The following is a 14,052-nucleotide window of genomic DNA, read 5'->3' as shown; positions in this document are numbered from 1 at the left end:
CTGGAGTACTGAGTCCAGTTTTTGTCTGCTTACTTGACAAAGGATGTACTGGCACTGGAGTGGGGGCAGAGGAGGTTATTTAGGTTGATTCTGGAGTGGAAAAGGTTGGCTTATTAGGAGTGATTGAGTAGACTGGGAACATACTCATTGGAATTTAGAAGAATGTGGGGGTTCTTACATATAAAATTATGAAGGGAACAGATAGGATAGAAGCAGGTAGGCTGTTACCACTAACAGGTGAAACTAGAACTAGGAGGCATAGTCTCAAAATAAAGAGGAGCAAATTTAGGACTAAGTTGAGGAGGAACTTCTTCATACAAAGGGTTGTGAATCTGTGGAATTCCCTGGCCAGTGAAGCAGTTGAGGCTACCTCATTGAACGTCTAGATTTTTGAACAGTAAAAAAATTAAGGATAACGGTAAGCAGGCAGATAAGTGGAGCTGAGTCCACAAAAAGACCAGCCATGATCTCACTGAATGGGAGAACAGGCTCGAAGGGCCACAACGGCCTACTCCTGCTTCTATTTCTGATGTTTTTATGTTCCCAGAGGGTTATAGATGTTTGGAGTTCTAGAGAATTGTGGAGGCTAAATCATTGAAGGTATTTAAAGAGAATAGGTAGATAGATTTTTGAAACACCTGGGAGTTGAGGACAATGAGGAACTGACATGAAAGAAGAATTATAGAATCACTAAAAAGTTGAAGCAGGATTTTCAGCCCAGTGAGTCCCCACCGACCCGCTGAAGAGCATCTCACTCAGACTCACCTCCTAACCTACCCCCATACTCCACATTTCCCATGTATCACCTGCACATCCACGGACACAATGGAAAATTTAACATGGCCAATCCGCCTAACGTGCACATCTTTGGACTGTAGGAGAAAACTGGATCATTCAGAGGAAACATGCAGACATAGGGAAAATATAGAAACTCCATAAAGACAGTCGCTCTGACAGTGGAATTCAACCTAGGTCCCTGGCGCTATGAGGCAGCAGTGCTAACCACTGAGCCTCCATGCTACGAGCTGAAATTGAGACAGATCAGCTGTAACAGGACAGATTTGAGGGGCCAAATGGCCTACACTTGTTCCTTTTTTTTTAATGTTCTCATGAAGGTCCACCGTTTAGAAACAAAGGATTCCCAGTTAACAGCAGAAGGTCATTAGTTTTTGAAATTTCTTCCTTCAGAGAGTAAGTGGGGGCTGGTTCATTCAAGGCTGAGTTAGACAGATTTGTGATCCACAAGAGAATCAAGGTTTCTGGGCTGTAGGTGGAAAATTAGAGTTAAAATCACCAGCAGCTCAACAGCTATGATCTTACTGAACAGTGGAGTACATTGGAGATGCCAATTTGCCAACCTCCTTCTTTCATTCATAAGGGCTTACGATCTACTATGGTCTTAATTAACATTTCTTCTCTGATAACACTTCATTAAAAGTAGAATATGTTATATTTATCTCATTACTTTGTTGGATATTGTGTTTTAAATGATTGAATAAAAACAATGCAAAATAATTCATGTATGTAATATTTCTGATATATAGATGGTCCTGTTTAAAAACATACATCAAAATATCCTGTATTTAAATGGTGAGTAAATACTATTCAAAACAGGACCAAGCTATTCGATTTATTAAGATCTACTGCAAATTTATGAATTAGGTAATGACTGTTTAAATTCTGTAGTCATTAAATATCCTTACATCTTTATTATTGTACTCATTGTGAACACGTTAACTGATTCTAACTCTGTTGCTTCTGCAAAAATGCATTTCACATTTTCAAAACCTGAACAGAGCCTGGGGAATATAGAACATAGAACAATACAGCACAGAACAGGCCCTTCGGCCCACGATGTTGTGCCGAACTTCTATCCTAGATTAAGCACCCATCCATGTACCTATCCAAATGCCGCTTAAAGGTCGCCAATGAATCTGACTCTACCACTCCCTCGGGCAGCGCATTCCATGCCCCCACCACTCTCTGGGTAAAGAACCCACCCCTGACATCTCCCCTATACCTTCCACCCTTCACCTTAAATTTATGTCCCCTTGTAACACTCTGTTGTACCCGGGGAAAAAGTTTCTGACTGTCTACTCTATCTATTCCGCTGATCATCTTATAAACCTCTATCAAGTCACCCCTCATCCTTCGCCGTTCCAACGAGAAAAGGCCGAGAACTCTCAACCTATCCTCGTACGACCTACTCTCCATTCCAGGCAACATCCTGGTAAATCTTCTCTGCACCCTCTCCAAAGCTTCCACATCTTTCCTAAAGTGAGGCGACCAGAACTGCACACAGTACTCCAAATGTGGCCTAACCAAAGTCCTGTACAGCTGCAACATCACCTCACGACTCTTGAATTCAATCCCTCTGCTAATGAACGATAATACTCCATAGGCCTTCTTACAAACTCTATCCACCTGAGTGGCAACCTTCAAAGATCTATGTACATAGACCCCAAGATCCCTCTGTTCCTCCACCTGACCAAGAACCCTACCATTAACCCTGTATTCCGCATTCTTATTTGTTCTTCCAAAATGGACAACCTCACACTTGGCAGGGTTGAACTCCATCTGCCACTCCTCAGCCCAGCTCTGCATCCTATCTAAGTCCCTTTGCAGCCGACAACAGCCCTCCTCACTGTCCACAACTCCACCTATCTTTGTATCATCTGCAAATTTACTGACCCACCCTTCGACTCCCTCCTCTAAGTCATTAATAAAAATTACAAACAGCAGAGGACCCAGAACTGATCCCTGCGGAACTCCACTTGTAACTGGACTCCATGCTGAATATTTACCATCTAATTTACCATCTATATGCATACACATCATGAAGTTGACCCAACAAACTGAGAAAATAGCTATTAAGGCCTGGTTGAAGATCCTCCTCATTGAATTTGTATAAGACTGGGAAGAGAAATTTTGGTGCCTCAGGGAATCAAAGGAGTATGGAAAATAAAGTTCTTGCCGTTTTAGTTAGAGACAAGAGTTCAAAAGTAAAGAAGTCACTATGAACCTTTATAAAACACTGGCTTCATTTCAACTGAACTGTCAGGAAGCATGTCAAAGGCAATGGGGAGGGTACAGTAAAGATTTTGGAGATGAGAGACTTTTGTTTTGTGAATGGAATAGTGAAGCAGGCACTGTCCTCATTAGAAAAGGTATAGCGGAGACTGCAAAATAATATTAAAAATCATGAGTGAACTGGATAGAGTAGACAAGGAGAAACAGTCCCATTACAGAGTACCTGAGGAGACAGATTTAAAATATCAGCAAAACAATCTGCACCAACATCAGGAAATGTTTCTTATGCAGCAAGTGGTTAGGATCTAGATCACACTGTAGACTCTATCAAGGCTTTGAAAACAGAATTGAATGATTGTCTGAAAAGGTTTGCAGGGCTATGTGGAGAATGTAGTGGAAGGAATGTGCTGTGATGCTCTCACTGGCACCAACTGACAGAATGGGCTAAATAGCTTCCTTCTATGAACATAAACAGGAACAGGAGCCTATTGTGTCATTCAATACAATCATAGTTGACCTTTGGCTTCAACTCTACTTTTCGTGTGGCTTCCCAATATCCCTTGATTCCCTGAGGCACCAAAATTTCTCTACCCAATTTTATACATATTCAACAAGGGAGGGTCCTCAACCCTCTGGGGTAGAAAATTCCAAAGATGCACAACTCTCCAAGTGAAGAATTCTTTGTTATCTCAATCCATAAGTATTTGGCTCCATATCCCAAAACTTATATTCTAGATTTCCCATGTAAATTCAGTTCCCTTTCCTTCAAACACCAATTTAATTCATTCTTAAGTACTGACATAGGCTCTGTTTAATCACAATCTATGACTGCACTTCATAACACCACAACTCTGTGTTAAAACAAAAGTAGTGGGAAGTAAACCTACCCTTGGAGAAAAAGTCCATGTTTTGGGATTCTTTGGTTGCCAGGTTGCTCTGATTGTATGTATGTTGCTGAGAACCTGAAACAGGGTAACAATGAATAAGTATTAGTTACAGTGTGCAACATGGAATTGCTTCGGTCTGTCCTATCCCTTGCTTCCCCCAGACAATTATTTGGGCTATTTTGTCGCCTACTATTTAGCTAAGCAAAAGTATTAAAAGTAGGCATGAATCTAAGTAACAGATTTCCTCAAGCTGTTTCAGGCCTCTATATCACCGAACATAATGCCTCGGCACTGGATTACAGACCCAGCCTGAAAAGCCACAAACACCTAAGATAGAATTTGCCTTTTGAATTTCCCACATGATAAGTATCCCAACTATCAATGGGTGTAAGCATGTGTTTACGGGTTGAGATCCCACTCAAAGGTCTCAATTTGAAGTGTGAAGGAAGGCTGCCCATGAGTCTTTGTGCCTCAGAGGTCATAATAAAGGTAGGAAGGTGCCGTTGCCCTCACCCACCAGCCTCTTGCTTGAAAAATGCACTCTGCTCGCCCACTACAATACACCCTATAGGAAGGCATGAAGTTCCACCCATAGTCATAAAGGCACAGGGGATTTCATTCAGTCAGACTGTCAGTCATACAGGGTGACTTACTTTGTGACTTAGTGTATGCTTCAAAAAGTTCACTTACAATGAACAGATTACTATTTATAAATGCTCATTATCTTTTTATACTCAGTTCATTCCTTTCTCTTCCACGGCTCCCGAGTGCGCATTCAATCTGATCCAAACACCAGGTTATAACAACTTCAAATGGATAATACACTTTGATTTTCTATATATCTTTCCAGCCCATCTTAAATACTGGAATGAATTGTCAATTCCCAAGCCAATGGGACAATACCTGAATCAAGAGTTTTGAAAAATTACAGCCAAAGTATTTACAACCCCATCATTTATTTCATTCCTTAGGTTGGAAACCATCAAGTTGTGGGAATGAGTTCCACTACAGACTTGAATACAAATTCTAGGTTGATACTCTAGTGCATAGATGAACATACCATCTTGTGAGGGAAACTTAAACTCAATGTCTCATAACCGAAATCATTATGGTGAAAAACAAGAGAATTCACCTGATGTTTAACTAATACATATTCTACATATTCTACTTGGGCAAATTGTCTCACCTCTTCCCCAAAGTTATTTGTGCAAACTCTATGGAATTTGGCTCTATTCCTCCATTTCAACAACTATTAAATTAAAAAAAAGGTACATGAATGAATAAAGCTCACTGGGTTATCTCACATTTATGAAAGGCATTATACAAATGGAAGTCTTTCCTTCTTTCATTGGACTCCATTACTGGCAGTTGACTTGTGGAACCCAGTTGTCCTCTATGCAGCCTACACAGGCAACACTTTGTGCCTCAGTGATACAGACCACATTCTGTCGAGAAAGGTTCGATGAAGGACTGAACGAGTAGGTGACTTACCCTTTGACCATCAAAAAGGCAGAACCGAACCTGCCTGCTTAGCACCTGCACAGCAGACCCAGGTAAAGGAACCATTCTACAGCTCCACAATGTAAACGTATGCGTTATATGCGTTTTCCTTGGACGGACCTGCAAATACCAAAATGAATAAAATGGAAAGAAAGGGGAGGTTATTAAAGTCTCCAGCACACAAAACAGGACACAGTGGTTGGAAACAGTTAGGAATCAAACTTCTAACAGACTGGATAAATGCATGATAATGGGAAGAGGGACGAGCAATATAGAACTGAAGGTGCTGTATCTGAATGCATGCAGTAACAAAACAAGGTAAGTTGGCTTCTGGTGCAGATCGAAATTGGCAGGCATGATGTGTGGTGGGCATCACGTAGACATGGCTACAAGGAGATCAGGACTGGGAGCTAAATATCCAAGGATATACATCATATTGAAAAGACATGCACGTGGGCAGAGAGGGGTGGGGTTGCCTTATTAACAAGAAATGAAATTAAATTAATAGCAAGAAACTAAGTAGGGTCAGACGATGTAGAATCTGTGTGGTTTGGTTGAGGAAACACAAAGTAAAAACAAACATAATGGGAGTTACGTGTAGGTCTCCAAACAGTAGTCAGGATTTGAGGCACAAGATACACCAGGAGATAGAAAAGATGTGTAGGAAAGGCAAAGTTACAGTGATCATGGGGGATTTCAATATGTAGGTGTGCAGTGGATCACAAGAAAAGGAATTTGTGGAATATCTACGAGATGACTTTTTGGACCAGCTTGTGGTTGAGCCCACTGGGGAACAATTCTGGACTTAGTGTTGTGCAATCAGGCAGATATGGGAACTTAAGGTGAAGGAACCCTTGGAACCCTTAGGAGGTGGTGACCACAAAATAATAGAATTTACTCTGCAATTTGAGAGGAAGAGGTGGAATCAGATGTAATGATATTACAGTTGAATAAAGTCAACTACAGAGGCATGAGGGAGGAGCTGACCTCTGGGAAAGGAACCTAGCAGGAAAGATAGTGGAACCACAATGGCAGGAATTTCTGGGAGTAATTGGGGAGGTACAGCAAAAATTCATCCCTCAGAAAAAGCATACTAAAAGGATCCATGAATGACAAGGAAAGACAGGAACAGCATAAAAGCAAAAGCGAAACCACATAATGTGACAAAGGGCAGTGGGAAGACAGGATTAAGAAGCCTACAAAGTCCAACACATGTGAGGTGCTGCATTTTGGGAAAGCAAATCTTAGCAAGACTTATACACTTAATGGTAAGGTCCTTGGGAGTGTTGCTGAACAAAGAGACCTTGGAGTGCAGATTCATAGCTCCTTGAAAATGGAATCGCAGGTAGATAGGATACTGAAGAAGGCGTTTGGTATGTTTTCCTTTATTGACCAGAATATTGAGTTCAAGAGTTGGGAGGTCATGTTGCGGCTGTACAGGACATTGGTTAGGCCACTGTTGGAATATTGCGTGCAATTCTGGTCTCCTTCCTATTGAAAAGATGTTGTGAAACCTGAAGGGGTTCAGAAAAGATTTACAAAGATGCTGCCAGGGTTGGAGGATCTGAGTTACAGGGAGAGGCTGAACAGGCTGGGCTGTTTTCCCTGAGGCGTCAGAGACTGAGGGGTGACCTTACAGAGGTTTACAAAATTATGAGGGGAATGGATAGGGTGAATAGACAAAGTCTTTTCCCTGGGGTGGGGGAATCCAGAACCAGAGGGCATAGGTTTAGGGTGAGAGGGGAAAGATATAAAAGAGACCTAAGGGGCAACTTTTTCACGCAGAGGGTGGTACGCATATGGAATGAGCTGCCAGAGGATGTTGTGGAGGCTGGTACAATTGCAACATTTAAGAGGCATTTGGATGGGTATATGAATAGGAAGGATTTGGAGGGAAATGGGCCGGGTGCTGGCAGGTGGGACTAGATTGGGTTGAGATATCTGGTCGGCATGGACGAGTTGGACCGAAGGGTCCATTTGCATGTTGTACATCTCTATGACTCTATGACAATGAAAAAAGAAATAAGCAGAGAGAAGACTGAAAATGAGAGTAAGCTGGCTAGTAATATGAAAAAAAGATTGCAAGAGTTTCTTTAGATATATAAAGGGCAGAAAGAGGCAAAAGTGGACATTAAGCTGCTGGAAAATGACACTTGAGAAGTAGTAATGGGGGATAAAGAAATGGCTGAGGAATTGAATAAGTACTTTGCGTCAGTCTTCATGGTGGAAGACACTAGTAATATTCCAAAGATTCAAGAGAGTCGTGGTGTATAGGTGAGTATGGTGGCTATCATCATGGAGAAGGTGTGAGAAAAACTGAAAGGTGGATAAATCACCTGGACCAGATGAGCTACACCCCAGATTTCTGAAGGAGATAACTTAAGAGATAATGGAGGTGTTACTGGTGATCTTTAAGGAATCACTGGAGTCAGTGAGGGTCCCAGAGGTTCAGAAAAGATTCATAAGGATGTTGCCAAGATTGGAGAATTTGAGCTATAGGGACAGGCTGAATAGGCTGGGGCTGTTTTCCTTGGGGCATGGAGGCTGAGAAGTGACCTTATGGAGGTTTATATAATCATGAGGGGCATGGATAGGTCTTTTCCCTGGGTGGGGGAGTCCAGAATTAGAGGGAATATGCTTAGGGTGAGGGTAAGATATAAAAGTGACCTAAGGGGGCAACTTTTTCATGCAGAGGGTGTTGCGTGTACGGTATGAGTTGCCAGAGGAAGTGGTGGAGGGGGTACAGTTACAGCATTTAAAAGGCATCTGGATGGGGTTATGAATAGGAAGGGCCAAATGCTGGCAAATGGGACTAGATCAGGTTAGGATATCTGGTCGGCATGGACAGGTTGGACCAAAGGGTCTATTCTGTGCTGTATAACTGTATGACTTGATGACTGGAAATTGTAAGCCCGCCGTTTAAGAAGGGAGTAAGGCAAAAGATGGGAAATTACAGGCCAATTTGCCTGACCTTGGTCGTTGGTAAGATTTTGGAGTCCATTGTGAAGGATGAGATTTCCGAATACTTTGAAGTTCATGTTAAAATAGGGCAAAGTCAGTACGGTTTTATCAAGGGGAGATCATGCTTGACAAATGTGTTAAAATTCTTTGAGGAGGTAATAAGCAGGTTAGACCAAGGAGAGCCAATGGATGTTACCTACCTGGACTTCAAAGGCATTTGTTAAGGTGGCATACAGGAGGCTGCTGATTAAGATAAGGGTCCATGGTATTGGAGGCAAGGTACTGCCATGGATAGAAGACTGGTTGTCTGGCAGAAAGCAGAGAATGGGGATAAAAGGGTCTTTCTCAGAATAGAAGCTGGTGACTGGTGGTGCTACATAAGGGTCAATGCTGGACCACAACTTTTCACTTTATACATTTATGATGGAGATAAAGGAATTGAGGGCATTCTGGCTAGGTTTGCAGATGTTACAAGGACAGATGGAGGAACAGGTAGCATCAAGGTGGCAGGGAGGCTGCAGAAAGATTTAGACAGGTTAGGAGAGTGGGCAAAGAAGTGGCAGATGGAATACAACAAGGGTGAGATTAGATGCAATTCTAAATGGTGAGAAAATTCAGAAATCTGATGTGCAAAGAGACTTCTGAGTCCTAGTCCAGGATTCTCTTAAGGTAAACTTGCAGTTTGAGTCGGTAGTTAGAAAGGCAAATATAATGTTGCCATTTATTTCGAGAGGACGAGAATAGAAAAGCAAGTATGCACTTCTGATGCTTTATGTAGCCCTAGTCAGACCAAGTTTCGGAGTATTCTGAGCAATTTTGGGACCCATACCTCAGGAAGGATGTACTGGCCCTGGAGCGAGTCCAGAGGAGGTTCACAAGAAACATCCTAGGAATGAAAGGCTTAACATCTGAGGAACATTTGAGGACTCTGTGTCTATACTCGAAGAAGTTTAGAAGGATGGTGGGGGGAGGCGATCAAATTGAAATTTACATAATACTGAACGGCCTGGACAGAGTGGACATTGGGAAGGTGTTTCTACTGGTAGGAAAGACTAGGATCGGAGGGCACAGCCTTAGAGTAAAGGGAAGACCCTTTATAATGGAGATAAGGAGAAACCTCTTCAGCCAGAGTGGTGAATCTGTGGAATTTATTGCCACATAAGGCTGTGGAGGCCAGGTCATTGAGTACATAGACAGAGATAGATAGGTTCTTGATTGTCAAGGGGATCAAAGGTTACAGGGAGAAAGCAGGAGAATGGGGTTGAAAAACTTATCAGCCATGATTGAATGGTGGAACTGACTCAATGGGCCAAATGGCATAATTTCTGCTTTGATGTCTCATGGTCTTAGACCATAAGTGATAGGACTAATTGTAGGCTATTCAATGAGATCATGGCTATCTGATAACCTTGAAATTCCACTTTCCTGTCTTTTCTCCATAACCTTAATTCCCTTACTGATTAAAAACTGTCTGTCTCAGCCTTGTGCACATTATTGATTCAGTCTTGACAGCCCTCTGTGGCAAAGAATTTCACAGAAATGGAAACCTCTGAGAGAAGAAATTCCTCCTCATCCCTGTCTTAAATATGGACTCCTTTTTCTGGGATTATGATCTCTGGTTCGAGACTCTCCTACAAGGGTTAACAACCTTTCAGTAACTACCATCTCAAGTCCTCTAAGAATCTAGTATTTTTCATTAAAGTCACCTGCCATTTGTCTATATTCTAAAGATGTGAGCAAGTTTCTGGATTCTGGGCAACAATCTGATTACTTGAAAAGTATACAAGAGAGTATACAATGTCAACATATAGATGACCATACAAGCGACTGTGCACTGCTGGACCTAATTCTAGGGAATGAAGTCATAAAGGTGCTCGAGGTGACAGTGGGGGAGCATTTTAGTGATAGTGGCTACAACACCTATGGATAAAGAGAAAGATGCAACAAAGGACTCTGCATTGAGGTAAGACAGATTTTGTTAAAATAAGGCAGGCTCTGGTTAAAATAGACTGGGAACATGCTACATGACAGTAAATCTACAGCAGAGAAAGTGGAAGGCTTTCAAAAATTTAATAGGGGAGTACAAGCCTAACATGTTCCCCTCAGGGTGAAACGAAGGAGCAGCAAACCCAGAGAACCATGGATATCTCGGACTATATAAAAAGGAAATGGGAGACATATAATAGATCCAAAGGGAGCAAAACAATAGAGGTGTGAAGGAGAATAGGAAGTGCAGGAATATCTCAGGAAAACAATTTGGAGAGCAGAGAGGGAGGCATAAGAAAACACTGGTGAGAAGCTTTGGGAGAATCTGAAGATATTCCTTAAGTATATCAAAGGGAAGAGAATAAGCAGGGAAAGAATACAGTGTACTAAGGTGGGCAATCTTTGCATGAAGCTGGAGAACACTGATAGAGTGTTAAAGGAGTACTTCACATCTGTCTTTACTCAAGAGAAAGGGTACATAAGTACAAAATTTGAGATCAGAGACAGTGAAATTCTTGGAACAGATTTATAAAAGAAGCAAGGATGTGTTGGAGGTTTTGGAGAATTTAAAATTGGACAAATCCCCTGGTCCTGATGAGCTGTATCTCAGGCTTTTGTGGGAGATGAAGGAGGAAACTACAGAGGGCAAACCAAATTTTCAAATCGTCTCTGACCACGAGGGAGGTGGCAGTGACTGGTACTTTACAATAAGTGCGGGGAGAGATAGGCCAGAAAACCAGAGACCAATGAGTCTAACATCAAGACACCACTAGAGAAAATAGTGAAGGACCAAAATAGTCTCCATTTAGACAGGCATGATTTGATTGGGGATAGTAAACATGTCTTTGTAACAGTGAGCTCATGCCTAACAGATCCAGTGGAATTTTTTGAGATGACCAAGCATTTGGCTGAAGGTAGAGCAGCTTATGTAGTTTATACGGATTCCAGCAAGACCTTTGTCAAGGTCTCACATGGAAAATTGTTAAAGAAGGTAAATGCTCATGGGATCCACGGTAATGTGGCAAGATGGATTTAAAATTGGTATAGTGATAGGAGACAGAAGGTGGTGGTAGAAACCTATTTATATGAATGCAGCCTGATGTGCAGTGGCATGCCACAGGGATCGATGTTGGTTCCCTTATTGTTTGTGATATTCATAAATCATGTAGATGAGAATCTGGGAGGATGATAATTAAGTTTGCGGATGACATAAACATTGACCAGCTGGTTGACAGAGAGGAGAAGTTACAAATGGACGCTGATAAATGTGAGGACTTTGGAAGGAGAAAGAAGACAAGGATGTATTCAATGAAGGACAAAACACTAGGAATCTCAGAGGAACAAAAGGATCCTAGCGCACTTGCCCACAGATCCCTGAAGGTGGCAAAGAGGTTGATCGGGCCGTTAAGAAGGCATATGGAATGAGTTACCAGAGGTGGAGGAGCTAGGTACAATTACAACATTTAAAAGCCATCTGGATGGGCTTGAATAGGAAAGGTTTAGTGGGATAGGGGCCAAATGCTGACAAATGGGACAAGAACAGTTTGGGATGTCTGGTCAGCATGGACGAGTTGGAGCGAAGGGTCTGTCTCCATGCTGTATTATTCTATAACTTGGTACTTTCTATATTCCTCTAAGCTTCCTAAAGTATCGCTTTCTTTGAAATGGTAATAGCTATATTTTTCTACTTTATCTTGCTCTGATGCTGCATGATAAACAGAAGACTTTAGTTTTGGCACCATCATTTTTCTTTGTGGGGACGTATCTAAACTATTCCAATAGAAGACAGTTTCAGTTGCCACTGTCCAAAGTGAATTGAAGGTTGTTCTAGTTGAGAATCTGCAGCAAATTTTTCTGTGACAATAATAGTGTCCCTACCTCTGGCCTTGAGACTTGTGTTCAAATCCCATGGCACCAGAGGTGTGTCGTAACACGTCTGAACAGATTGATGAAAAAGAGTTCTTGTGGGTAGTAGTAGTATCCCTACTTCTGAGCCAGGAGTCCTGAATTTACGTCACATCTGCTCAAAAGGTATGTTATAACATCTCTGACAAGTCAATTAGAAAATGTCTTGACAGTCTGTAGAATACTAACTCTTCCACCATCATCTCCAAATTTGGCTGTGATCTCTGAGCATCCTACAGAGGCTGCCAGCATGATGGGGAGCTGGATCTACATTCCTCCTCAAAACAAAAGCCCAAGAAAGCTAATGAAATAGGAAAACAAGCAGAACATCACAGAACACGAAATAAATTATAGTTTAGATCAGAGTGGTGTTGGAAAAGCACGGCAGGTCAGGCAGCATCCGAGGAGCAGGAAAATCGACGTTTTGGGCAAAAGCCTTTCATCAGGATTTCTGATGAAGGGCTTTTGCCCAAAACGTCGATTTTTCTGCTCCTCGAATGCTGCTTGACCTGCTGTGCTTTTCCAGCACCACTCTGATTTAAACTCTGGTTTCCAGCATCTGCAGTCCTCACTTTTGTCGATGAAAGAAATTATATCCTACTCCATCAGAATTACACACAGCAATGAAAAAGGAAGCTAAAAATCAGACAACACCAGATTATAGTCCAACAGGTTTATTTGGAAGCACCAGCTTTTTGCAGCGCTGCTCCTTCATCAGGTGGTCGTGGAGTATAAGGTTGTAAGACACAGAATTTAGAGCAAAAGTTTATGGTGTGATGTAACTAAAATTATAAATTGAAAAAACCTGGATTGTTTGTTAAGTCTCTCATCTTTTAGAATGACTGTGTTGGTTTCAATTCTTTCATACGTAAATTGCAAAACTTTTTTAAAAGTTACATTCTCAAGTGAACTTTAACAATTGGTGTCATGTCAGCCCAGATAATGCATAAAACTATATGGAACCCATTCAATCTATTAAAAAAACAAACTGAAAGGTGGCTAAACCTCATATTTGGGATTTGCTTAGCTGACCACAAGAAATCTCTTTGTCCAGAATTATAAGGATGTGGAACTTACTTCCAGATTTAACAACTACAACAAAATCTACATCCACATTCAAGATTAGACTCGATATGATCGAATAAGTTTGAATATAACTGTGAACGCACCAGGGAAGCATATTGGCCAAATGGCCATTTTTAGTGCTATGACATCGGAACAGGAGTAGACCATCAAGCTCCTGGAGTCTATGCTACCATTCAATGAGACCATGGCATAACTCTATATATTTGCTTTTGGTCCATATCCCTTAATAGCTTTGCTAACTGAAATTCATCTTGCATTTAAAATTAACAGCTGGTCTAGCGTTAACTGCCATTTGTGGAAGACAGGACCAAACCGCTACACTCATTGAGTGGAGACAAGCTTCCGAACATCTCTCCTAAATGGTCTGGCCCTCATTTTAAGACCATGCCCCCTAGTTCTTATCCTTATCTATCCTGTCTTTTCCTGTGAAGATTTTGATCAGATCAACCCTCTACCTTCTAAATCCTCGAAATAACAGGCTTATTTTGTGTAATTTTTCCTTATAACCTGAAGTCCAGGTATCATCCTTGTAAACCTACATTGTCCTCCCTCCAAGGCCAAAACATCTTTCCTAAGGTATGGTGCCCAGATCTGCTCACAGTAGTCTAAGTGGGGTCTAATCAAATTTGTATAATTGCAGCATAACTTCTGTAATCTTATCCTCCAGATATAAAGACCAACATTCCATTTTACATCT

General features: G+C 41.5%; 1 protein-coding gene across 1 annotated transcript in view; it reads right to left on the bottom strand.

Annotated features, from left to right (window-relative positions):
- nphp1 (nephronophthisis 1) overlaps window positions 1-14,052 on the bottom strand; it is a 153,169-nt gene that overhangs the window by 52,176 nt on the left and 86,941 nt on the right. The window contains exons 11-12 of the mRNA XM_072551414.1: window positions 5,409-5,537; window positions 3,918-3,992 (exon numbers count right to left, since the gene is read on the bottom strand). Coding sequence (XP_072407515.1) covers window positions 3,918-3,992; window positions 5,409-5,537 — 204 coding nt within the window. The remainder of the gene's footprint in view (window positions 1-3,917; window positions 3,993-5,408; window positions 5,538-14,052) is intronic.

Source organism: Chiloscyllium punctatum, chromosome 3 (assembly GCF_047496795.1).
Source record: "Chiloscyllium punctatum isolate Juve2018m chromosome 3, sChiPun1.3, whole genome shotgun sequence".
NCBI lineage: Eukaryota > Metazoa > Chordata > Chondrichthyes > Orectolobiformes > Hemiscylliidae > Chiloscyllium > Chiloscyllium punctatum.
This window is presented reverse-complemented; position numbering and strand designations above follow the sequence as displayed.